Source organism: Motacilla alba, chromosome 1 (assembly GCF_015832195.1).
Source record: "Motacilla alba alba isolate MOTALB_02 chromosome 1, Motacilla_alba_V1.0_pri, whole genome shotgun sequence".
Taxonomy (NCBI): Eukaryota; Metazoa; Chordata; class Aves; order Passeriformes; family Motacillidae; genus Motacilla; species Motacilla alba.
The window spans coordinates 45,803,145-45,827,851 of record NC_052016.1 but is presented as its reverse complement, the minus strand read 5'-3'; the positions used below and the strand labels follow the sequence as shown (position 1 = coordinate 45,827,851).

Sequence of the window (24,707 nt, the reverse complement as noted above, 5' to 3'; positions counted from 1 at the left end):
GCTCTAAATTTCCACAGCACAACACTCACTTTCTGACACTATAATTTATGCCAGTAAAACACCTGTAGTATCATGGTGTACTATCTGACTTGTGGCAAGGAAGTTTGAATTTTAAATATTCTTTCTGTCCTGACCGCTAACATAACAAGACAAAGGCATACAAAGATACCAGCCCCCTATTAATCAATTTTTTTTCCTCTCTACCAATCCAAAAATTACACCCTGTGCATTCCAGTGAGTAACAACTGATTTCAAGCAAACTGGTTGGAATGTTTAGTCTCTTGAATATATTCCCAAGACTCTTAAGAACCTTAAGTGGCAGTCCACAGAAAGGAGGGATGGACAAATCCCAGTTGGCATGTAGTGACTAGGCCATTTGCTTGTCTTTATTTGTCTTGAAGAAAAGCAGCATGGTTTAATAGAACAGCCTTTTATTTGTCAGTAGAAAATCTGGTTAGAGTTTACTACTTCTAAGAACATATTTTAAAAGTCCTAAGGATCACAAGTCCAATGAATTTCACCATGGACAGGATCTGCACAGAATGGGCACCTTGAATAGACACCTTTTTCATTAAACTGTGTGCATAATATTCCAAAAGTAGGTTATTTCTACTTGAATAAAAAATTAGCACATAAAATACCTAGATTGATTATTATTACATGTATTCATAGGTGACAGCCTTCTCACAAAAAGTTATTTTCCCTATTTCCACTCCAGTGAAATGCTGTGTATACTTGAATTATTTGGAATAATGGAACTGGCTTTAGAATGAGAGGACACTGAGAATTTTGGGCAGCACTGGAGCAAATCATAGAGACCTGAGGATGCCTCTTATTGGCCCCTGTCTTCTTTGCAATTATATATTTTACAATTTGCTGCTAGTTCTAAACTTACAAATAGTTAACATAATTTTATTTACAAGGGCTGAGATAACAAGAGGATGTTTTTCTTGTTAGTCAGACTGTTGGTTCCAGGAGCTGCATGTGCTATCTTCTGACAGCAATTATTGCCTATGTTGAGTAAATACGGCAATATAAACCAACAGGTAAGCAGATGTTGCTCTATAGCAAAAAGATGACAAAATTAATGGAACTATCATATAAATTATTATCAGCTTCATAAGGTGTTTAAACATTGAAACTGATCCAAGTACATAAAACACAGCTGAAAAAAATAGTAAGTCTTTCAGAAGGGTTATGTTTTTTTCTGCAGACATAATTTAAGCAGCATTTATTAAACAGTGCAATCAAATACCTTTACAATTAATAAATAATTAAAAAATAATCCAAACAATCAGGGTTCTAGTCATTTGATGAATGTGTTTAAGGTGTTTTTATTTGTTTTCATGTCATATGCAGCTGAAATGTCAGGAAAATGCTGACTCTGATATAGGTCAGTCCTTATCAGTATGGAGATCAAAAGTAAAACAGAAGATTCTAAAGCAGCTACTGTTGTTAGGGAGAATGCACCACAGTGTTGCACCCACAGTGATTTAGACATGTTTCTGTGGGATTTTGCTGTCAGGAAATCTGTTCTATGCCCATATCAAGGTGGAAAGTTAAAAAGCAGAACAACTGCTCGGATTCATTTTTAGGAAGATGAAAATTGTGATAGCATTAGAATTCCTTTCTGCAAATGAAAAAATGGTTTTATCAGCTCAGGATAACATGGCTGTTTTCACATGTATTCTTGGGAACAAGGCAATGTACTTGCCAGTTTATGTCAAGGCACCAATATGCACTTATAAAGGATAACTTCTAAGAAGCTAAAATCAGAAGTGTATCTGAAGGTAGTGGTACTCACAATAGATCTGAATTGGAGTAGGAGTAGAATTTACTCCTAGAGGCAGAGAACAGGTTGTCACTGATTTAATGGAATGAGAGTAGTCTCCTATAACATCCTCAACACAATGATTAAAGTAATCTGGTGAATATATATCTGCTAAGAATAGATGAAAAAATTAGTCTTTTAAACTGAGTTGTCCTAGCGCTCTGTGGGGAGGTTTGGTCTTTTAGCTCTGGCTGACTGTGCCAAAGAGCACCATGAATCCTTGAATTGCTTCTGCTGGTCCATCCAAGAATAGAGCTTTACTGCAGAGAGGTCATTCCTCATGCAGTCAGTGAATCTTGCAAAAGGAATGTCAGTCCAGAGTTCAGGAGAGAGCTGGCAGGAAAGAGAGTTCTCCTAAGACACATTGAAAATGCCATAATACAGCTGCTAAGAGCTCCTTCTAATTTCCTGTATCTTAGAGCACGTTTGCATTGGTTATATCAAGGAGATGAAAGAAACTTACTCATACTCAGAGCTGGAAAAAAAAAAAAAAAAAAAAATAAAGCAAAAGCTGTGTGACTGGGTTAGACTTGGCCTTAAGGGGAGCCTGAATGCAGTGTTGCAGGAAAAGCATCACACTAACAGCATCCTTTGGTTTTCTTCCCCTTGAAACATGGGTAGAGTGGACTTGTGCCAAATGAAATACATGACATAAATACACCCTTGTGTATTGGATTCTTCTTTACAAGTTCAGGAAAACATACTTCTGCAGCTCAAATAAATCCTTATCATTGTATTTGCTCCAAAGATAAGCATACCAATAGCTCCACTTATTAAGTGGAATAGGACTTAATATTACATTCCAAAATAAAAGTATCTTGGACCTGATCTTGCCAATAAACTTCCTTTTTCCTTATCAATAAATGGAATACTTACCGTACGGGATAGAAGTGATAATTCAGAACAACGATAACTTGGCAATAATGTGTTGCCAAATGCTTCAAAGGAAGATATAAAATACTCTATGGCTGCAGAATAACTTGCACTAAGTTACAATTTTACTCTAAACAGCATTCCCGGCGGCACTGATTGATAGAGAAGTTATTTTTCTGCTTTATGATGTTTCTGTACTCTTAAATACTTTTTTCAATCCCTCTGGGATCACAATTACCTTACAAATTTTCTATTTCTGAAATGATTTAAAATTCTGTATCCTTCAGATTTTTTCTCTCCTAGAACAATCTTAGATTTCCACTTTTCACTTTTTTTCTAAATTTACCTGCAAGATTCACCTCCTTTGTTAAATAAATTTTCTTATTTTGCAAATTAATAATACTGACTTTTCACTTTGCTCTTCTACTTTTGGAATTATTTACAGGTCAACAACACTGAGAGTTATTATTTCCTAAGTAACTTTGAAGACTAATTTTCTCATTTGGTTACCATTTGAACCAAGTCTCACAGAAAAGAGGATGGAATTGGTGATGAACTTTTTCTGTTTCCTCTCCAAGAAGAGAATAGAAGCATAGTTAGAATTATGAGATGAGTCACGGGCACATGACTGAATAGTTCTAGAAGTCATATGGAAAGATTTGGAGTATTGATAATTTTGAAGTATTTTTTGGGAAGAGGTTTCATATCTTCATGGACAGACTTCACCCAAGCATATGGGATACCAGCTTGCAATCCAAGCTGGCAGAATGAATGAAAAGAACTTGAAGTTGAGAGATGGGAAGAGAGCTTGAGAAGAAACCGTGGTGGCAAAAAATATAGAAAACAGGAGCTCAAACATTGCCGGGTTTAACTGGAGTGGTAATATAAAAAGCAGTAGAGTCAGTTAAAGGGTGCCAGGAACCTATGCAATAAAATAGGGGATCCAAAACCAGTGAGAAATAAAAATAAATTTCATGGAAACAATTCTGTTGGAATGGAATTGCACCAGTGATCAGAGAAGAGAAATGCCAACCAAAAGGTCTATTGTCTTCATAAAAGAAGGAGAATGAAGAGAGAGATTGAGAGAGAGACAGAGGGAAGATATCCTGGTAAAAGCCAAAATTACACTGGGGAAGAGTTGCAAAGACAATGTGCAGTGAAGAATGCAGAAACCTGAAATTGGATGACAATGCCTTCCTTTTAGTAGGGAAACTCTAATGGAGCCAATTTCACATCAGAAGAATGCAGGTCCTCATAGGTAAAGGGGAAAATAAGCACAGAAATGGCAGCTGAGTTCTGGACATACACCCAGCAGATTTCTTCAATTCAGAGTCTATTTTCCAATATACCCCAGCCTTTGTTTTAGTAACCAACAAAGACATCCCTGAAGAGCCTGCCATAGCAAATAAGGTTGTATTGAAAGCAAATGAGATTATTTTGGTTAAATTAAATAGAAGAAAAAACAAAGCAGACATAGCTAAGAAGGGGGCTTGCACATTTTGAGAAATAAAAGAAGCTAATTAGGAAAGTGAAATCAGCTGTATTGAGGAGCTTAGGGACTTGAATGTGGAGGAAGGTTGGCATTTCTTCATATTAAAGGCACAAAATATTCTCTGTAGTTTGCATCCAAAAGAGGGAAAAATATAAGAAAAAGTTTGGGATCTAGATGGAGAAGAAGTTGTCACAGTAAGGATACTAGGGGCAAGAAATGAGGCTAGAAGTAAAAGATATGTCCACCAAGAAAACTCCTAGAGAGAGCAAGAATTGATAAAATGGAAACTGTCTAACCCCCTAAACTTCTTTGACTTCGCAGAGACTTCTAAAATTACTGAAATGCCCTTTCAGCACAGTGAAAAAGAGAAAAGGAAAGACAAGTTACTGGGGGAGGAGGACCCTGAAAATTGAGTTAAAATGGCTCCTGGTTTGAAGAAAGATTTTGCTAGACCTTTTAATAAGGACAAAAATTGTGGTCTTGGGGACAAAGCAGGCTGACAGGTGCAGAATTAGCATATCTACACTACAATAAAGTGAAAATATCAGAAAGATTGAATATGTTTGATGGCAGGAATTTTTTAACATCTGTTATCTCAGAAATAGTGTTGTGTTCTGAAAGTATTGAGAGCTACATGTGGGACCGGTAAAAAGGGGCTGAAATGTTCTCTAGTCCTCACTGCCAGTAGGGAAGTGCAGATTTCTCTCAGGCTTGAGTGATTTGATTTCTCTCAGAGCTTGGCTCCCACATGCATCCCAAAGAGCAGTGTTGCCATGACTCACTTGCAGCTGTGGTGCTCTCACACTTTACTACCCATTTCCTCCTCCTTTGCTATGGTGCTGCACAAATGCTGTTTCTTTTTGCATGAATGGTGCTCGAAGTAAGTCAGAAAAGCAATTAGTCAGGGAGTAATAAGAACAGCAAAACAGTGTTGCCACCTCTGGAAGATTCATTTGTCTACCATAGAGTATGTGCTAACATGTCACCTTTATTCAAGGTGGGAAATTGTTGAAAAGGAAGAATGAATTGAGAACTATTTGGGTTCTTAATCTCAGTTGTAGCCAAGACTGGAGAGACAAACTCAGAGGTATAGGAAAATTAAAGACGCATGTATAGATAAATGGAATAAAAATCAATATGAGCTTAAACAAAGTGGCTGTACCAACTCATCTGATCATCTTTCTTTAATAAAAGCCAGACACGGACTTTCTGGATCTGGAAGGTTGCTCTAAACAGATCTAGCCTTGGAATCACCAGGGTACCACTTACAGTCTGTTGCTACCACTGCCTGGACAATGATGAAAGAAAATTTTTGGACCGGAGGGAGATAACCCACATTGAACTAATTTTGTCTGTTTCAGAAGTATTACATCACAAAACACAAAGAGGACTAATGAAATTTTGTGATAATACAAAGTTGAGAGCCTACTGATACACGGACATGTCAAGATCTTTTTTTGCTTGAGGACTAAAAGACCAGAAAGTGGATAGAGTATAATAACATGAGATATGAGGTCAGGCACTAAAGGAATAATTGTGTAACAAAAGAAAAAGAAGAGCTGCATCAGCAAGTGACTGCACCAAGAGCAGTCACCCATATTCTGCTACCACATAAAAGGAAAATGTGTCTTCAAGGCATGCCAGGTCTATTTGGTCTATCCAGGAAAGGACAGAGCAGAACAGAATGTTAATATTTTCTTGAGAATATTGGTGGTATTTCATCTGTACTACTGTGAACAGATCAGTTTTCTGTTTAAGACAGATTAATTTAGTTTGGAAAGGCCTAAAAACTCCAGGAAAATGAAGAACTCAGCTACTTAGAGGAAACGAAAATATTTGACTTGTCTACTATGAAAAAAAAAAAAAAAGTTGAGGGGTAAACATTTCTTTACTCCCCATTAATATTGCACAAAAGTTCTCAACAGGTGGATAAATGATCCATTCAAATTAAATGGCAAGTGGAATTCTACAAATAAAGATATCCATTCTAAGTAAGCAACTAATAATCACAAAGTTAAAATAAAGTAAAAACAAGTTTGAATCATGGTAAGAGATAGAAGACCTTTATTGTAAGTGTTTGGTTCAATGAAATTTTGTGAATGTTTAAGCTACGTTCCCATCAATTTCTTAGCATTGAGCACCTTTAAGGAGAATATGAGAGAGAATATGAAGGCTAAACACACCTAGTCCTGGAGCTAAGAATTCTGTGGATCCAGGGTTCAAGAAGTAAGGAGTACAAAAGCTGAAACCATCAGAGTGGGTTCTTATGATTTGCTCATCAAAATATGTTCTTGTCAGCGTCACTGCTGGTATTAAAGGACAATTTTTCCAAATGGTTTCAGAAACAGGTTTCTCCACTGTCGTTTTGTAAGAGATGGATTCTGTCACAGGAAAAAACTATCCTGTATTCCAGTGGACAGGAAAAATAATAGCAGAGGAATAAAGAAGGGAAAGAGAACTGGTGTGGCCAAAGAGATGAAGAATAACTGAAAACAGCATTTAACAATGGGGATAGCTTACCTTCAGCTATATCATAGACATGTGGAGTGAAGGCTATGGAAAGGGTAAGAGCATGGAAAAATACTACAATACTTGCTTATATTGCTGAAAAAGTTTATTTAGTAGATGGATAAGTACCAATATTATAATCTTACATGGAGCATTGTTCATTTTGTACATGTGAGAAGCATTGTCCATCTCTAGAGCTACATACACATTAGACAGAACTAAACATGTGAATACACCAATGCTCTTAAAGAAACATGAATTTTGATTTAATTTATGTTGCAACAGCACCTTGCTATTCAAATGGAAATCAGAGTCTCACTGTGCTGTGTTAGATGATATATATAGAAAGGAAAATAGTGGAGAGGGTGAGGAGAGCTGACAAAATGCACTAAAAATACCACTTTCCACTAATGCATTCTTTGGCAATGCACCAAGGTTAATATTAATATTCTGCCAAAAGTCAAAGGGTCCCAAGTCCTCATTACTATTTGAAATGATATTGAGTTAATGTGCCTAATTCTCACTTCTCACTGATTTTATGCTGGCTTTAGGGCCAATGAAGTATAAATGGTTTGCTTTATCTCTGTCCTCTGGGAGATGCCTTGCTGGTTCCCACTTTCTAGAGTGCTTCCTACCAGGTTCTTACCCCAGCCCATAATGTTACGTTTATAGCTACAGCTATACAAAAGTATCTCTAAAGTTCTTAAAAGCATCTAGTGGCTTTGATTTACTTGATGCACCTTCGGGATACTTGATCATCCAGCAGTGGTTGTTGAGCTCATGTAAACTTTAACACTTCAAAAGTTCAACAATGTAAAAGCTGCCGTCAACTGGGCATGTTGAATTAAAGACACACAAAATCAATAATTGTTTTTGAAAATTCAGAAGACATTTGACATTTCAAATAGAAAGGCAAGCTGATTTAATTTTATTATTTCCACATACAAAGTTTTATTTAATTTTGTAGTGTGTTAGATGAAATTGCTCTCTTCCCAAATTAGAACTGATAAAAGCATTAATTTCTGTAAATTAAATCACTTTCAGAGATCAAAAGTTGCTCAGCCTCTCACAGAAAGACTGGGGGCAGTTATGTAAGACAAGCATGTTGATTCATACCAATTATGCTATGCATTACTTGGAAGAGTCTCCACAGATTTTCCCCAAAACGAAATTTAAATGTGGGAAAGAGGCTTCTGTGTGATCTGAAACAATCATTCTGTTGTAAGGCTGGCAAAATTCCCATGTTTGAGGAGTGAATGAGCAATGTCCAGAAACACCAATCCTATCTATTCTTCATTTCTCTCCTGCTGAACATAATAGGGTACAAGCCCAATGGCTAATAGTTCATTTTATTTCACTCCATTCTTACACCTCCCATTACATAACAGCATTAGAATAGATTTACTTTTGGTCATGCTTTAATTTTAAGGACAGTGATGCATAACTACATTGTTTCCAGTTATCAGACCTCTCTGTGAAATCTAGAACAGAATAGTGTTGATAAATCCTGGGAAAACTGCTAGACCTGTATTGCTTTCTGAAGGTATGATAACTTCTTGTGCCACAGAAGTAGGCAGAGCTGGTTAATTTATTCCTTATACACCTGTGACTTATTTGAAGTCCCAAACTCTCAACCAAGAAAAATTTCTCACTAACTTCTTCAAAGGGAAGCAAGTGCTCATGATGTATAGCTCTTCCTTTTTCCTTCGATCGTCTAGATGTCTTCCTGTCATAACCATTCCCCTAACTTAATCTTTTTCTTCTCTGACAAGGTCTAACTCCTTTCATGCCATTTTTCCTCACCATTTCACTTTCTACTGCATTCACTCCCCTTGCAGGTACAAACACTTCGTTTCTTGTTTGCTCAGAATGGAAGCCTGCAAGTCCACCTGCTTTACCATCTTTCTTTGTCAGAGGCTAAGGGCTTCCAAGTACTGCCTTAGCTTTCTGCCACTTTCCCAACCCCTCTATCACTCCACCCACATCAGTTTCCAGTCCTCTTCCACTCTGCTTCCTCCCTAAGAAATTTTTCCTGAAAAGACTTCTGTAAACATTAACCTAACTATGCCCTTTCAGTTTCACCTCCAAGAGTCATGTCTCCCTGATGTAAAACTAAGAACTGGCAATTTAAAAGGTATTTAGCCTTATGAAGATTATGCAGAAAGAATTCCCTGTTGTTTTTCACAGTACTTATCAAAGATAAAGAGCTCTTTGGGACAGGGTCAGCGACATCACATTAAGGATTATCCTGGAAGGAGATCAATTAGCAGGTGTTTGAACTAGGTAAGACGACTACGTTGGGGACATTTTTTGTTTTGTTTTGTGGTGTTGGTTTTGGGGTTTTTTGGGTTTTTTTGGTTGTTTGTTTTTTTTTCCCAACAGTCCCAGGGTTCCACAGAGTACTTTGATCAATATCTTGAAACTTGCTCTTCCAGGCATCACTCTCTTCTAGTCCAAACTTCTCTTTGCTATTGTATGGGTAAAGGGAACGTTTCAGAAGAGAGTCCCTCTCTTCCCCCCCCGGACGGGATTTGGTGCCTCGGGCCGGTCGCCCCCTCCAGCGAGAGCCTGTTCCTTGGGCGCTTCCTCCCCCCGGAGTCCAGGCGCGGATCCCTCGGGAACTCGCCTTCCCCCGGCGCCGAGGGGGCCGGGAGAGCGCCGGTGAGTCACTGCGGGTCCCGTGGGACTCCCTGCCCTGCAGCGGCGCCCAGCCCAGCCCAGCCCAGCCCAGCCCAGCCCAGCCCAGCTCGCCTGGGGCAGCGCCCGGCGCTGCTCGGCGGCCGCGGTCCCGCTCGGGGCACGCAGGGCTCCGGCTCCGGGGCTTGCCGGCATCTCCCGCCTGCAGCTAGACGTGCGGCGATTTGGGAGCGCCAAGACTTACCCCTCCATAAACTGCTTTTGCCTCTAAGTGCGATTTAACTTAAAGCAAGGGCGAACGAGCGCCCGCTCCCCGTTAGCAGGAGCTCTAGTCACCGCATGTGAGACACGACAGCGCTTGGGAAGCGACACTGGTTAAAAAAACCCCAAACCAACACCCCCACCATCCCCAGAAGAAAAAAGCCAGCAGCTCTCCCTCCTTCCCCGTGGCAAGGGAGCACTCGCTGACACAGAGGATCGATGGCAGAACCCTCTGGCTCCGAGTGCGGGGAAGGTAGTGCTCCGGACTCCTGCCAGCTCCCAGAAAAGTTTGGTTATTCCGACCTGCGTGCGCACAGAAAACGAGGGAACTAGAGTCTCGAAGGAATGAGGAGTTCCGGGAACAGCTAAGTACTACAGTAGATACACCACAATTTCGGGGGTAGCACTTTATACTGCACCGACACCCAGCATCCAGCCGAGTGCGGGTGTGCCCAGCTCTGCGCATCAGGGAACAATCGGCTCCATCGACGGGGGGAGCCGGAGGGGCTGTGGGATCCGCACGCAGCGGGACGTGCGCGAATCAGGGCCAGGAGGCAAATCGGAGAAGTTGGGGAGAAACTACAGAGACTTGTAGTTTGAAACACGTTGTAACCAGCCCGGCAGAGATGAGGAGATAAAGCCAGTGCGTTTAGCAAGTAAAAACCGCAGCACAAAAACATTCTAGCACACACAAGGAGAAACTGTAGACACGATTCAAAGACAACACCGCACTTTATTTGTTGCGTTCTGGTTGAATGATATGCGATGAGGAGACAAGAAGGCGATTTCGTGAAGACTACCGTGAACTCTGATGCGGGCTCCAGAGAGCGGGCTGAGCCGCTTACCCCACGCATGCACAGCACCGTATCTTTAGGACTCTTGAGCAAGTTTGAAAAACTCCTCCTTCACGCCTCCGACGGCTTCGGGCACGCTTTTTGTCGCCGGGTGGCACCGATTCCCCTCCTCAGGAGCTCCATAGAGACCACATAATGCCTCATTAGGAACCACTGAACGACCTGCGTTCCGGACGGAGGGCAGGACGGAGCCCGAGGGGAGAGCAGAGGCGGTGCGCTGGGAAGGGTGACTGAGCGCCTGGGGGTCCCTGCACACACCACAAGGCAAGAACTAATGGATGGGGGCTCTAGTCCCCCGCCTTCAGCGGGCGGCCCGCACGGACTTGACAAGCGGGCTGGACTCCTCAGGACAGCTGGAAGCGAGGACCGGGATAGCGGTGGGACTCCGGGCGCTCGCTGCTACCTGCCACCGCCGGGGCAGGGTGCGGGGGTCAAGCCCTTACCTGAGTTCCGAAGCTTGCGGTTCTTGAAGACGGAGAGGATGACCAGGAGGTTGCCCAGGATGTCCACCACGGTGGTGAAGATCAGCACGCTGGACAGCACCGGCACCACCCAGGCGGGCCGCGGGGCGCCCGCCGCCGCCGCCTCCCGTTCCGCCAAGCCGAGGCGGCCGCGCCCGCCCGGGTCACAGCAGTTCCTCAGGGAGCCGTTCTCCAGCATCGCGGCCACCCCGTCCCGGCGCCTCCCCGCGGTGACCGGCGGCGGCCCCGCGGACTGACCGCGCGGGCGGGCGGGAACGGCTTTAAGGGGCGCGCCGGGCGCTGCTCCACCGGGAGGGGCGGGGATGGGGCGGTGCCAGAGCCCCCTCCCCTTTCGCGGGCGGTGGGGGAAGCCCGGAGGCGGGCCCGGCCCCGCCTGCCGAGGGAGGGAGGAGGCGGTGGCCGGCGGGAGCAGCGGAGCGGGAGCGGCGAGGGCTGCTGGGGCCGGGGCAGCGTCCGCGGGTAGCGGAGGCAGCTGAGCTCCGCCATCCCCGGTGACAGCTTGCGTGACCGGAGAGCCGCGGGGACAGGCGAGGGCGGCGGAGAAGCCCCTGTCTCAAAACACTGCTCCTGTCCCAGGGCTCAGCCGAGAACATCCGCCATCCGCCGCCGGGAGAGCGCTTGTTTGGGGGTTGTTTGTGTTTTGGTTCTGGGGAGTTGGTTTGGTTGTTTTTTCCCTGCCTCGCGGCTCGGACCGCGGTGTTCCCGGCAGCGCAAGGCCAGCGCTCCCCCGCCTCTCTCGCCGCCAGGCACACGGTGCGCCCAGACGAGTGTTCCTGGCACATTCCTCCCGTCGGCCTGGCAGCAGATCTGAAGGGGTCGTACACTGCCTTCACCGTGGCCTTGTGCCTCGCGTTTGAACGCAGCGGTCAGGTCGAGACTAAGGGCAGCGCCCGTGGGGCGATAACCGCGAGCGCCGCGGACGGGACGTGCCCGCGCCCGTGTTGGCTCGGAAGCCGGGCGCGCTTCGCGGGATTTTCCTTTCAAGCTGCAGGGCGGACAGAAGGGCACCGACGGGCTTCACTCTGCAGTTACGCTTGAAACGTATCGTTTGCTTCTGGCCCCTCAAAGTGACAGCTGCCATATGCTCATTTGCATTAAATAAACAAGCGAGAGGCGTGCGGCAGCGGAGGGCGCAGCCCGCGTGTCGCCGTGCCTGGCTGGCGGCTGGCACAGCCCCCTCGTGCCGCTGGCACTGTGACACCGGGCTCGCACAGCGGGGGCCGGCAATTAGGGCTGCTCTCAGCAGACGTAACTCGGGAGGGTTTTGTGCCCTACTTCACATTGTTTTCAGGCCATCCAGGTCACGTTGTATCGTTGTCCTGCTTTCAGAGGAAGGTATGCCCCTCAGTTTTTCAAGAATTAGATCCTGAGGTAACCTGCCTGGTGGCGTTAGTTTGGACAAACAGGACAAGTTTCTGTCTTTTCTAACGCTAAATAACTTATTGTGGCTCATTGCTTCTTTGAGGCTTAACATACACTGATGTAATCAAAATGATAAAGATTACTTTGTGGGATTTTTTTTTCTTTTTCATTGTTCAGTTTAAAATCCTAGTCAATTTTAGATAGACCGAAGTAGTCCTGGTTGGAGTGAACATAGAATCGTGCATGTGGATTTTTGTGCCAGTTTCATTTACACTGATTAAAAAAAAAGAAAACAACCGTACTACTGATGCTTTCTGTTTAATGTAGGCAATATGTAAGGAACCATGGTCCGTTCCAAACTGCAGCTGGAGTTATCACGGCTTCGTGGCTTGGAACAAAGAAGAATCTTCTTCTGAGAATTATCACTCCTAAATAGTTATTTTACAGTTCTGATATTGGAAAGTAATAACTGCAACTTGACAGGACAGGCTCATTCTTGATAGAAGCGAGAGTTCGCTTGATTTTCCTTTTTCTTTCTCCAGAAGCTGAAAAGGTAGATGATCCAAGGAAATGCCTATTTTCTGTATTCATCAGTGCAAAGGAGGATTTTTCACTAATGAATAATGACCTTTAAGAATAGTTTAAGAATAAATTTTGTGTTACAGTGTTTCCCTTTATCTGCCTCTGTTCCAATTTACCCTTTCAGAAAGTTGTTATTTTCACTGCCCATTATCTATGTACTACTCTACACTTATGGACTTGATATGGGAAACCTACACATATTATCATTTATTTTCATGCCTGAGGCTCTTTCTGGGCATCTTTCCAGAATCTCTGTAAGTGCTTTCAGGAGAGCTGTACCATATTGTTGTCTGTCATTGCTACAGGATTTATCTTTAACTGTTTGTCGAAAGCCTAAACTGCCCCTGAGCATAAATGTGGCTTTTCAAGGTAGGCATTGCTTCTGGCATTATCCAGGTTTGCAGTTTGTCCCCACAAGAGGAACAATATATTTCTCCCTGTCACACACAATTGTTATGTATCATTGCTCACTTCATTTAATAACTCCCAAAAGTGTACCAAGTGATTTAGAGAAAAATTAGAAAGCTATGGCCTGAGCTTGGCCTGAAGTATGAGCCTGCCACAAAATGTGAAACAGAGTGAGCGTTCTGGCTTTGGAACAAGAGTCTGATTTCTGTGGATGCACTGGCATTTGACGGTAGAAAAACAGGCAGGTAGGAATAAAATTGGTACCTTTCCTGCCTCAGCAACCTGTAAAGAGCATGTTCTTTATCTGCTCTGAATTTCTACTTTCTTCATTAGTATCAGTCACATAGACTGGAATTATTATTTAGTGTTGTATGACAAAGGATAAATCATAAGTGTTAATCTTATTTGCTTTGTAAAATGATTGGTTAAGATGCATTAAATGATCTGTGGATGTTCTTACTCAGCTTTTTAGTAGCCTTATTTCCAATTAACCAAATTTTCTTTGAAAGTGAAATAGGTATTTAAGCCTATTGATTGTTGCAGTTGTTATGAAATAACTCATTATTGCAGAAAGCTCTCTATCTCAAAGGGAGAGGCATATTCTTCACAGTTGGATTGTTAAGACCTTTATATTTTTAATTTTGGAGAAATTTTCTTCTATGTCTAGGAAAATTAACCATGTCTTGTGTTTCTTTTTGAAAGCAATCTAAAGTTTTCTAAAGACAAGCTCTATTTGTTTTGCAGGGTAAGACCAGGAATTGCCTGAATGGTGGAGCAATCAAATATTCGATGCATTGCTCTGCTGCCTGAGGCAAAAGTCTCTTGTTTGTCTTTTTTTTTCCTTTTTATTTTTTTTTCTTCCTGTTCATTCTGAAGACAAATGACTGCTTCCTGGAGATACATTCAAGCACTTTATTCTCTGTGATTTGTTGATTTGACTTTCTGAATCTGTAACTGGTCACAGAAGTCAAAACTTTTCATGAGCACAAATGAAATTTCAGGACAGAGGATCCCTTTGGCAAAATCTCTTGAATTTCAGGTATTCCACAGAAGAAGAAATTATATCTCCTCTATGTTTGTTATTTCAGCGCACATCTCTACAAAACCAAAGGACACTTAGAGCTAAAATGCACAGTTTCCAAATAGTGCTCCTACTTTAAACTATCTCAGTTTGAGTTGACTGTTCTCACTGTGTACACTGTGGCAGGGGCCGGAGTCTTATACCTTTTTTACCTCTTCCATTTCTATACAATTTGGGGTTTTTTAATATAGGTCTATATTTTTAAGTCAGACTGAGGCCACTGTTTAAATGAAAGTCTGTGTTCTTGTCCACTGCTGTCATGAGCCTGTGCAAAAAGGGAGTATCTTCTCTGATCAAGAAGGGTCTTTCTTTTCTGTAGGAACATAGGATTCACTGATTAACATTTTCTGGTCTGGGTTTCATCTTTTCTATGCAATGTTAATGCTTTTAATGTAGAAATCAAAGCCTTAGTTAGAGGAAGGTTATTTTGTTGTCCATAATTTTCCAACCCCTTTTTACCTGCTGGAAATTGCCCATAAAATGAGATCAGCCATCTCAGTCTCAATAATTTATTGATGTTTTAGCCACGCTGAATTTCCATGGCACGTAAGAAGATCCTTCTGCTGTGAATTTTCAGAGAAAAGAGTCACCCATTTTTGAAGCTTTAATCAATAAATTGGACAAAACAGAGATGTGGAGTGGGAAGGGATTTAGGTTGAGTACATCTCAACCTAAGGGAGGGAGAGAAATTGAGATCAGCTTCCCAAGGATTGTGAACATTTATTGTCCTGTAATCATTGAATGGGTGTGGGAAGTAGGTGGAATAGATAACCTTGTGCATGTCTTTCTGCTGAAACTGAAGAGGAGCTTTGAGGACTAGCTTAGACTAGGTATTGCAGTGTGAGGTGATTAAAGGAGAAGATTGCTTTGGGAAGATTATTCTAAGGGTTATCGCAGGACTAAAGCTACACGTCAGATCTCTTGATTAGGACTCAGTGTCGAATTTCAAAACATTTCAAAGCCATCCTATCTCTAAACATGCTCTCTTATTCCACCTTCCCCATTCTTTAGTGTAAGTGGTTATATGTATATATGTACTTTGTATACAATATATGTACACAGACACTCTGTGTATTCCACAAGCTGCTGTTGCTGTTTCTCTTCTGGGACTGTTCTGCCAATTTGTGTTGCGCTTTCCTAATAAATAACCCCAAGCTGGAGTGGAAGAAACTGATTTTCATTCATGACCTCAACTAATATTTGAACTTACATTTTTCAGAGGTGAAAGGCTAATTCCCTTATTCTGCATAACCCTATGACTAATCCTTTTTAAGATGGAAACCAGAGCCAGAAGAACATAATTGGTTTATATTATTAGAGAGAGCTACCACAATCCTGATGTTTATGTAGCATTCAGGTGCTGTTATCTCTGTCCTTCAGCTTGTTTTTTTGTGAGCAGCTGCTAGTTTTGTCACAGCCAGAAGGCCTAGATGGGCTGGGGAGGGAGAGATGCACTGGCAGTCAGGAGACTCTGAAGTCCTGGTGGTGACTGTCCCATGAATCTATCATGGGACTGGGGCTAACCAACTAATTTTGTTTCTTTGTCTCTTTTGTCGCATTAAAAAGAGGCTAAGAAAAGTCTGTTATGTACTTCTTGGAAGGGAATTGAGAGTGATTTTGTTAATGTTTTAAAATAAATTTAATTTTGCTATGTAGCTTATTGTCTTTTTTAAGTTAATGCAAAGCTGTCACAAATGGTCTAAGCTGCATAAAAGCAAGCCTGCAGCTCTCTGCCAACACCAGCAGTAATGGATGGTCTGCTTCACAGGGTTGACCATGCATGAGCTGAAATTTGGAACCAAGGAATAATTTGGTTTGGTGAATCAAATGAGTTCAAAACTTAAATACAACTTTTTTAATAAAGATAGAGGTCATGTTTCATTCTTCACCACCAGTTTGCTGTCAGTGTTGTCCCCAAGACAATTTGAACTGTGATATCTTGGGCTTTCTCATGGTGTACAGATATCAGCTGAGGTGTGAAGTATCACCTGAGATCAGTCATGTGGCTGATACAATATACACAAAACACAGTTACAACTGGCTTTTTCCGGAAGGAGTGAAGTTTGGCTCCTCTACCCAGCTTTTGATTTGCACAAAATGTCTGAAAGTATAATAACCTCAAAGCTTGAGGCCAGGACTCAAATCCAGTGACATTTAGCAAAAGTTTAAAGTTATAGGGAGGCGCTAAGAATAGGCCAGATATGTTAATAGAAGGCCTGATTATCTTAAGTCCAATTTTCATGGGAAGTTTAGATTACAGTGGTTCTGTAATAGCACACTTCCATCAAGACTACCAAAAGCTGTATCCACTTGTTGTTCCTCTCACATATGTTGTTCTGTGCCAGGGAAATAAGAACTGGGACTGGAGCTGGGACATGGTGGACCCCTGGAAATAAAATATGAGTCAGACTTGGTGATTGCTTGATTAGAATATATAATTTTCTGATAATGACCATCACACCGACCAAATTACATCCTGAGCTGAATTTGTTTTCCCACTATTACCTGTGATTCATAGGTAGTGGGTTGACCCTGGCTGGATTCCAGACACCCACCAAAGCTTTTCTGTCACTCCCCTCCACAGCTGGACAGGGTAGAGAAAATATAATGAAGGGTTCATGAGATGAGGTAAGAACCAAGAGAGATCACTCACCAGTTACCATCACAGGAAATACAGATTCAGATTTGGGATATTATCTGAATTTATTGCCAACAAAATCAGAGTAGAATAATAATAAGAAAAAATAGACCTTAAAACACCTTGCCCCCCACCCCCCTCCCTCCTTCCCAGCTCTACTTGCTGCACCCCAGCATCTTAGGGAGACAGGGAATGGGGGTTATGGTCACTTCATCACACTTTGTTTTTGTCTCTGCTCAGGGACAGGAATCCTTCCCCTGCTCCAGCATGGAGTGTCTCCCAAAGGAGACAGTTCTCCATGAATTTTTCCCCTGTGAGTCCACCGAACAGGCAACAGTTCTCCAAAAACTTGTAATGTGGGTCACTCTTCCACAGGGTGCAGTCCTTCAAGGACAGATTACTCCAGTGTTGGTCCCCAACAAGGTACAAGTCCCACCAGGAAGCCTGCTCCACCATGGGCTCCTCTCTCCATGGGTCTGCCAGCCAGGAGCTTGCTCCACCATGGGTCTTCCATGGGTTCACAGCCTTGTCTCAGGCATCCACTTTCTCCAGTATGGATGTGGACCCCAGTGGGGGGTCTGGCTCCTCCATGGGCTGCAGGTGGATTTCTCCATCCCTTTGGACCCCTATGGGCTTCAGGGGTAGAGCTGCCCCACCATGGCCTGTAGCATGGCCTGCAGAAGAATCTCATCTCTGGTGCCTGGAACCCCTCCTCCTCTTCTTCTCTACTGACCTTGATGTCTGCAGGGCTGTTCCTCTCACATATCCTTGCCCCACTCTTCTCTGGCCACAATTTCATCTGTACAATATTTTTTTTCCTTCTTAAATATATTATCATAGAGGCATTATCATCATTTCTAATTGGCTAAGCCCTGGCCAGTGGCACATCTGTCTTGGAGTTGGCTGGCATTTGCTCTGCTGGATATGGAGGGAACTTACAGTGGCTTCTCACAGAAGCCACCCCTCTTGCCCCCTGCTACCAAAACGTGGCCATACAAACCCAATGCAGCAGGAGTGAGGCCCTTTGATAATCAACAGGACCACCAGCGAGTCAGCAGTAGTGGATTTAGTGGTGCCGTTCAGTTGCAATGTAAGATAGATCATGTTTTGTAGCCACGTTTCTCTTCACAGAGAAAAGCAAGGCACAATTCTTACCAAGAATATTTCTGCGTTTCACATTCTCTGAACCTCAGAGAAAGAAAAAACAATTCTTATCTTATTTGCTGTGCCCCTGTTGTGCCAAAGTAGAACGCAATATGGAGATTGTTTACCCAAAGTGATGGTGTTTTGTTTCCTTGGCCTATCGTTGCCAAGTGTGTGTGTGTGTGTCGGGACTGTCAGCTGACGGTCACGAGATTCTGGGCAGTGTGTGCAGAGTTGAGTGCTTGGCAGATTCAGTTTAGATATAATGTAATATAGTGTAATATAATATAGAATAATATAGTATAATAAAGTAATTAATTAGCCTTCTGCTAAAATGGAGTCCTCCTCATTATTCCTTCCTTCGTCAGTGGTCCTGCTTTGATAATGATTCTCAGCGTTGGGAGACAGAACAACAGATCATGGTGTAAATTGAAACTTACTGCCTGGATTCATTGCTTTGCCTACTGACCCACTGAATAATCTACCACCCGAGTATAGCTGCTGTTTAAGGGCAATGCTATGTGTCTGTCTTCAGTGGCAAACAACATAAAGGCTAAACATCACTTCAGTTACTCTAGCAGTGTTTAAGAGGGAAACATTATTGTAACAGGTTTTAAGAGGTGCAGTGCTCTTGTGATGGCCTTCATTCCAGGTGAGTTTCATCTATTAAAGTTATTGAGGTGGTTTTATGTGCATTAGATCATTCACTGCACTAGAGTCTTCTTCTTCTTAATGTTGAAAATATACATCTAATTTAGAATTTTATTATGTCAAGTTCAAAAGAATCTCCAACTACTTTTTCATCTGTGTGCAGTAATAATCATGCTTTTCTTCTGTCACTCTCCTAGCACAAAGGACAAAATCATTTAGGACAAAGCTATTTTTATAGTAAATGTTAATTATTCTGCATTGACTGGAATTCATTAACTGTACAAAATGCCTGGAGGTATGTTTGTGGAAGTAGCTCAGAATTGTTTTTTAACTCAGAATGATTATTACCTCAAACAATAAGAAAGTAAATACTGTCGGGGTTGGTATGGCTGGCATGCAGGATGTGACTGAAAGCAGAACAACAAAGGAAGAATTCAGGAAGCAATTTGGAACATGCTGTTCCATGCATTATGTTTAAACCTAAAATAAGGGAAAGGAGTGTGTCTGCTTTATGAAGTGAAACTTGGCTGGCAGTATATGAGGGCTGCATGAGTTATGTCATGGATGAAAATTTGGAAAGGAAGACAACAAAAATAGCCTATTTTTCTACTTTTTAGTATTAATAAGTACATTACTGATAACAGGATACTTGAAAAATGCATTGTGTCTTGAGGGGTTAGTCAATTCAAACTATCATACTTTTAAGCTTTCACAGAAGAAAAACCAAAACCAGTTCCAATTTTTAAAGTTAAGGTCTCTAAAGCAGGACATGAAGAACGGTAGAATGTATAGTATTTTTGACTCAAAATTTCAGAGAGGCCACATTAAAAAACCTACCAGTACACCAATGAGATATGCAAATTGACAATACACCATTTTTTTGTCAGGAGAAACCTAATAATCATTTCCCCACCCATTGGTGTGGGCAAAACTTGATCCACTTATGGAATACATACAATCAGTCCATTAGAGATAGTAAGTGGTCATCCATGACTGTGACATAGAGTGACAAAAAAAGTGTTGAATTTAGATTGTACCAACATTGATTTTACTAGTTGTCTGACACATGACTTGGCAACCTTAAGCTGCAGTTTCCTGGAATTCTTTTTTTTTGTAATGTCATAGATTTTTGTTTGGAAAAAAACCCAAAATTGAATACTCTGTCATTCAGAATTACTGACCTTCCTGTGGGCTGTCACTGATAGTGAACCTTATGTACTTAAATCTTCTCTACAGCTCTCTTCAAATTGATGACATCACAATTTGTTGTCATTCTCTTTTTTTATTCATCAGCATTAAATTAGTCTGAAGCTATTGACTTTCATGGCCACTTGATTTCAGCAGAAGATAGAAGAAGCTCAGGAATCTGGGTTTTATTCTAGGGCATGGCAAAGCTGTGTTTTTAGGATTTGAACTTTTCAAGCTGATTCTCCCGTATATGTTTCCTTCTGCTCTCTTCTATCAAGTTCCTCCACATCTTCTCCCTTTGGGTGTATCACACCTGGTTTGTACTTTTATCTCTTTTTCTACCCCCTTGCAGTCTTCCTGCCTAACAAAACCTAGTTCTCCTTTCAAAACTGTGCAAGTTTTGTTTCACCCTTTCCCCTACTCCGGTGTCTTCCCAATCTCACCATCCTTCTCCTGCTTTAATATCAATCCACCCTGTATTTTCTTTCTCCCTTGCTGCTGATCCCTTTTTCTCATTTCCAGTCATAAACCCAGCCCAATCACTCCCAGGATAGAGGACTTTGGGAAGCAGCTTTTGACTGAACCGTGGAAAGTCAGGTCAGTGTGAGCAGTATGGAGGGGATGAAATACATTCAGCCACTCTGCTAAGGTGATATTCACAATAGTCACAGGGTGGAGAGTGAAAAATCTCTGCAGTTTTGGGGGGATTCCTCCAAATGGGATTCCCCCATTTTAGTCAGCATTGGAACTTGACAAAAGCTCATACATCTTAAATAAGGACAGAAGCTATGGACAGGATTGCCCTGTAACTTTGGAGACGACATGACATTAGCCTAAAATTTGTGTCCAAGCAGCCCAGTTCCATAGGATATGTCAGCAACAGGGGGCATGGTGGTGTTTGGATATCTTCTTGAGGGTCTGTTGCAGAAGGGTTGGTGAGCTTTGAGGTTACTTACTGCATCTTCTGGGAAAAGGAAGTGGAAGAGAATAGCAGCTCCAGATCATTCTCTCCCATGTGTCTGCCTAACCACATCTGTAATCTTCAGTCTTAGATCCATATATGTGTATGTCTTTCTGCTTTGTAATTTTAAACTTTTTTTTTTTCTTTTTTTGGTCACTCTTTGGGACAAACTGGACCTTTTCTTTCAGTCAGTTTTTTAGTAGGTATGATTACCATTTCTTGGCATCACACTCCTTCTGCCTGCATATTTATAGTAGAGTTTCTTCATTCCCAAATTTGTATCTCAATATTTGAAGAAACTTTCATGATTTTACAGGAATTTCCTTTATTAAAAACTTTCCAATCTTGCTTTTTTTTTTCTTTTTATTCCACACTAACATACTTTTAGAAAAGCTCTTTTAAAGACTTCCTCAGAGACATTTAAAATTACAAACCTTTTCCTGTCTTTTCCCTTGTGTTTGAAACATGATGGCTCACACTGTTATGTAAGTTCCCTGTTTCAGTCTTGCCATTATGATTGTGGAGGCTGCATTTTTTCAGAGACCATGGGACCAAGTAGGTGAAGCTGGAGGAGGATAGTCTAATGGGTCTAGCAGGAATGGCAGCATTCACACTACTTTGTGCAGTCCTAACTAAAACCGTGTCACTGAAACATAACCAAGCAATGAAAAGAAACACTAATTGGAAATGTTTGGGGGCATGCTGGAAGAGCGTAGAACAGTTTAGGTTGGGCAGTGATAAACTTCCCAGTCTGGCTATTCATGAGACTGTGGCAATCATATTCTCAATGCCAGAGGCTGGGACCAAAGCCCCTTCACAGCAGGCAGCTCCAGTGACCCAACGGGACCCTGCTTGACTCCAGACACACCCCACACTCACACACAGGCACACCAGGTTTCCTTACTGCAGATTTCAACCCCAGAGCTGACCCCAGGTTTTCCATAACAGAGTCCCATAAATTGCTTTATTCTATAAAGCAATTTTTTCATGGTGCAGCAATACAGAAACAACCAAAGCTGGTGCCTTCCAGAAGCGACCCTGAACAAAGAAACCCCTGGGGCTCGTAGTCCAAATCTCAGGTCTTCCTCCAGATCCTTCAGATCCTGGTGTGTTTCTAAGTGTCTGGCCACCTGGATGGGCCACAGGTCCCCATGTCTTTTGTTATGCAGCTGTCAGGAGTTCATGGCTTGGGCTTAAAATGTCTGTCCCCATCTTCCATGTAGGACCACTTTAAGTATTGAAAGACCACAATAAGGTCTACCTCGAGTTTTCTCTTCTAATGGCTAAACCATTAAATCTCTCTCAGGCTATCTTCATAAGAGATGTGCTCCAGGTTGCTGATCATCTTCACAGCTGCTCTCCTACATGTTCTTCTTGTTTTGGGACCCCAGAGCTGGACACAGCACTGCAGGTGGAGTCTCATGAAGGCAGAATGGAGGGGCAGAATCCCCTCCCTTGCTCTGCTGCCCATGCTGCTTGGATACAGCCCAGGATATGATTGGCTCTCTGTGTTGCCAGTTCATGTCCACCGTGCCATCCACCAACACCCCTAGGTCTAAGAGATGCTCTTACACACTGATAAAAAAATCTTATTGTCTTCCTGGACAAGAGACTGTAAAGATTTCAAAATAAAGGAAAAATTAGCTAAACACTGCTGTGTTATAGGAGTCTTCTGCTTTTGTTACTCCTACAGAAATACTGACATTTGTAATGCCTGCAGGAGTACACCAATACTTCAATGTTGTGGTTTTGGCACTTGAGTAATAGCGCTTATATGCCTTAATCTGCACTTTGTTAGTTCTAACTACTCATTTTTCTCATACTGCTGCCTCATGTCAGACAGCAAGTTTAAGGAAGAATTGTTAAGGACTTTAGTTGTTTTGGGGAAAAAAAACCAACAAATGTTAGACTGAAATAAAGGATGTGCCTCTAAAATTTATGTTTGTGTCAGCAAAGCCTTTCTGAAGTTTACATTTATATAAAGCAAAGGTTTTACTGGGACAAAGTTCCCACTAATAGTTTTTAATACTGAGACTCCATATCATTGTACTTGAGGTCAGAATCAGGACAGGGCAATGGACCTTCTTCAAGGCTTTCACTTTTTCCTACTGGTTTTGTGATGTGAGAGCTTGCAAAAGTCCAAGGGCAGCCCATTGATATCTTGTAGTACTGGTTATGTGCCAGCCTACTAAGTTTTGAATTGCTGTAGTCCACACAATTTGTACAGTCACCAAAATCACCTTGATCATTTTTCATCCTTTTAGTCCAACTCAGCTCACCTTCTAAATACCCTTAGCATTTGTTGCAGTCAATTGAAATTCACCTCAAAAATTTACTGGCCTATTATAACACACATTTGCAATAATTTCATTCATAAGTTTTATTTTAAAATGTATGTAGTAAGAAATAATATCCTTCCATAGAGTTTGCAGGAAATTTCCACAGACATACATATTATAAATTAGTTCATGGTAGTTTGGGCAAAAACACACACAAAGACCATTGCAGCCTGCATAGGCAATTACAGATTGATTGGATATGGATGGGACAATTCCCATCAGAGTCACTCTTGACCACTTTTGGAACAGAAAGCTGCTATCTTCCAAAGTGTAATGCCTGCCTTGCCCTGATGTTTGCTGTCCTCCTTCTGCAGAGGCTACCCAGGAAATTCCATCTTTTGTTCTACCCCAGGTCCATGATTTTATTCATAATTGTTTTCAAAAGTCTTGGCTGTAGCACTACATAAACATGCAGTCTTTATACAATACAGCTCTTATATTTGTGTATCTGACTGATTCACCTTTGCTTTTCAACACTCAGAATAGTAAGTCCTATAAACAAACAAAATCATATCCATGTGCAGTTTTATATTACATACACACCTTTATGAGTTGGTGATCAATTAATCATATTTATATTGATAGAATAAAATATATCCTTCATCAGTGAAAACACCAGACAAGGCCACTGACCTATAAAAGTATTACATCTATCCTGTTTCAGATAGGATAATGAAATGAAATGAAAATGAAGTGAAATGGAGTCAAACAACTTATAATTAAATATACTTGTAGTGTTTGAATAGATTCCTTTTCTGTTCTACCTCTGGCAGATAAAGCAGAAAGGATTGTTATTAATAGTTATCCAAGTTACTCCAGCTTAAGGATTGTTATTAATAGTTATCCGTGTTACTCCAGCTTAAGGGTGTTATTAATAGTTATCCGAGTCACTCCAGTTTAAGTATCTCTCTTCATAGGATTTTCTAGTGATCTTAAATGCCTGATTAACTGCATGTTTGCTTTTTTATTTCACGCATCACCTAAGATGGCTATACTATTGTTTATAGGTACTCAATTAATTTTTATTGTCCATTTATTATGTATTATTTATAACTGATAGGTTTGTTTTATCTTAAATTAGCAGTTCTTACATATGCATAGGCTTCTACAGCCTTTCCTTTCCTTTTGTTTTGTTGGTTTGTTTGGGCACATTTTTTTTCGTTTTGTTTTTTTTTTTCATTTCCTTATATATACTCTGAAAAAAAATACTTGTTTTCACATGTCACTTAAAATCAGACATTCTAGTGTTAACTTCAGCATTCAAGCATTCAAGAGATAGATCTCTCCAAGTTCAGATGAACTAGCTAATACTCCTCTCTCTCATTGAAGGGTCACACCTAATCCACCATCCTTTCAACTGTTAATTACTTACATGTGCTATGTAGCACTTCTTGGTGTTTGTCCTTTTTATTTTTC

At 41.6% G+C, this 24,707-nt stretch overlaps 1 protein-coding gene across 5 annotated transcripts in view; it reads right to left on the bottom strand.

Annotated features, from left to right (window-relative positions):
* The window catches only part of MTNR1B (melatonin receptor 1B), a 40,602-nt gene extending 29,359 nt beyond the window's left edge, over positions 1-11,243 (bottom strand). For 3 of the 5 annotated variants that reach the window (XM_038150859.1, XM_038150850.1, XM_038150831.1), the window contains exon 1: positions 10,900-11,243. In XM_038150859.1, coding sequence (XP_038006787.1) covers positions 10,900-11,116 — 217 coding nt within the window. In that variant the 5' untranslated portion in view covers positions 11,117-11,243. Of the gene's footprint in view, positions 1-7,652; positions 10,705-10,899 lie in introns of those variants that run through there. The other 2 variants (XM_038150840.1, XM_038150867.1) reach the window with 2 other exon arrangements.
* Positions 11,244-24,707: the final 13,464 nt, after the last annotated feature.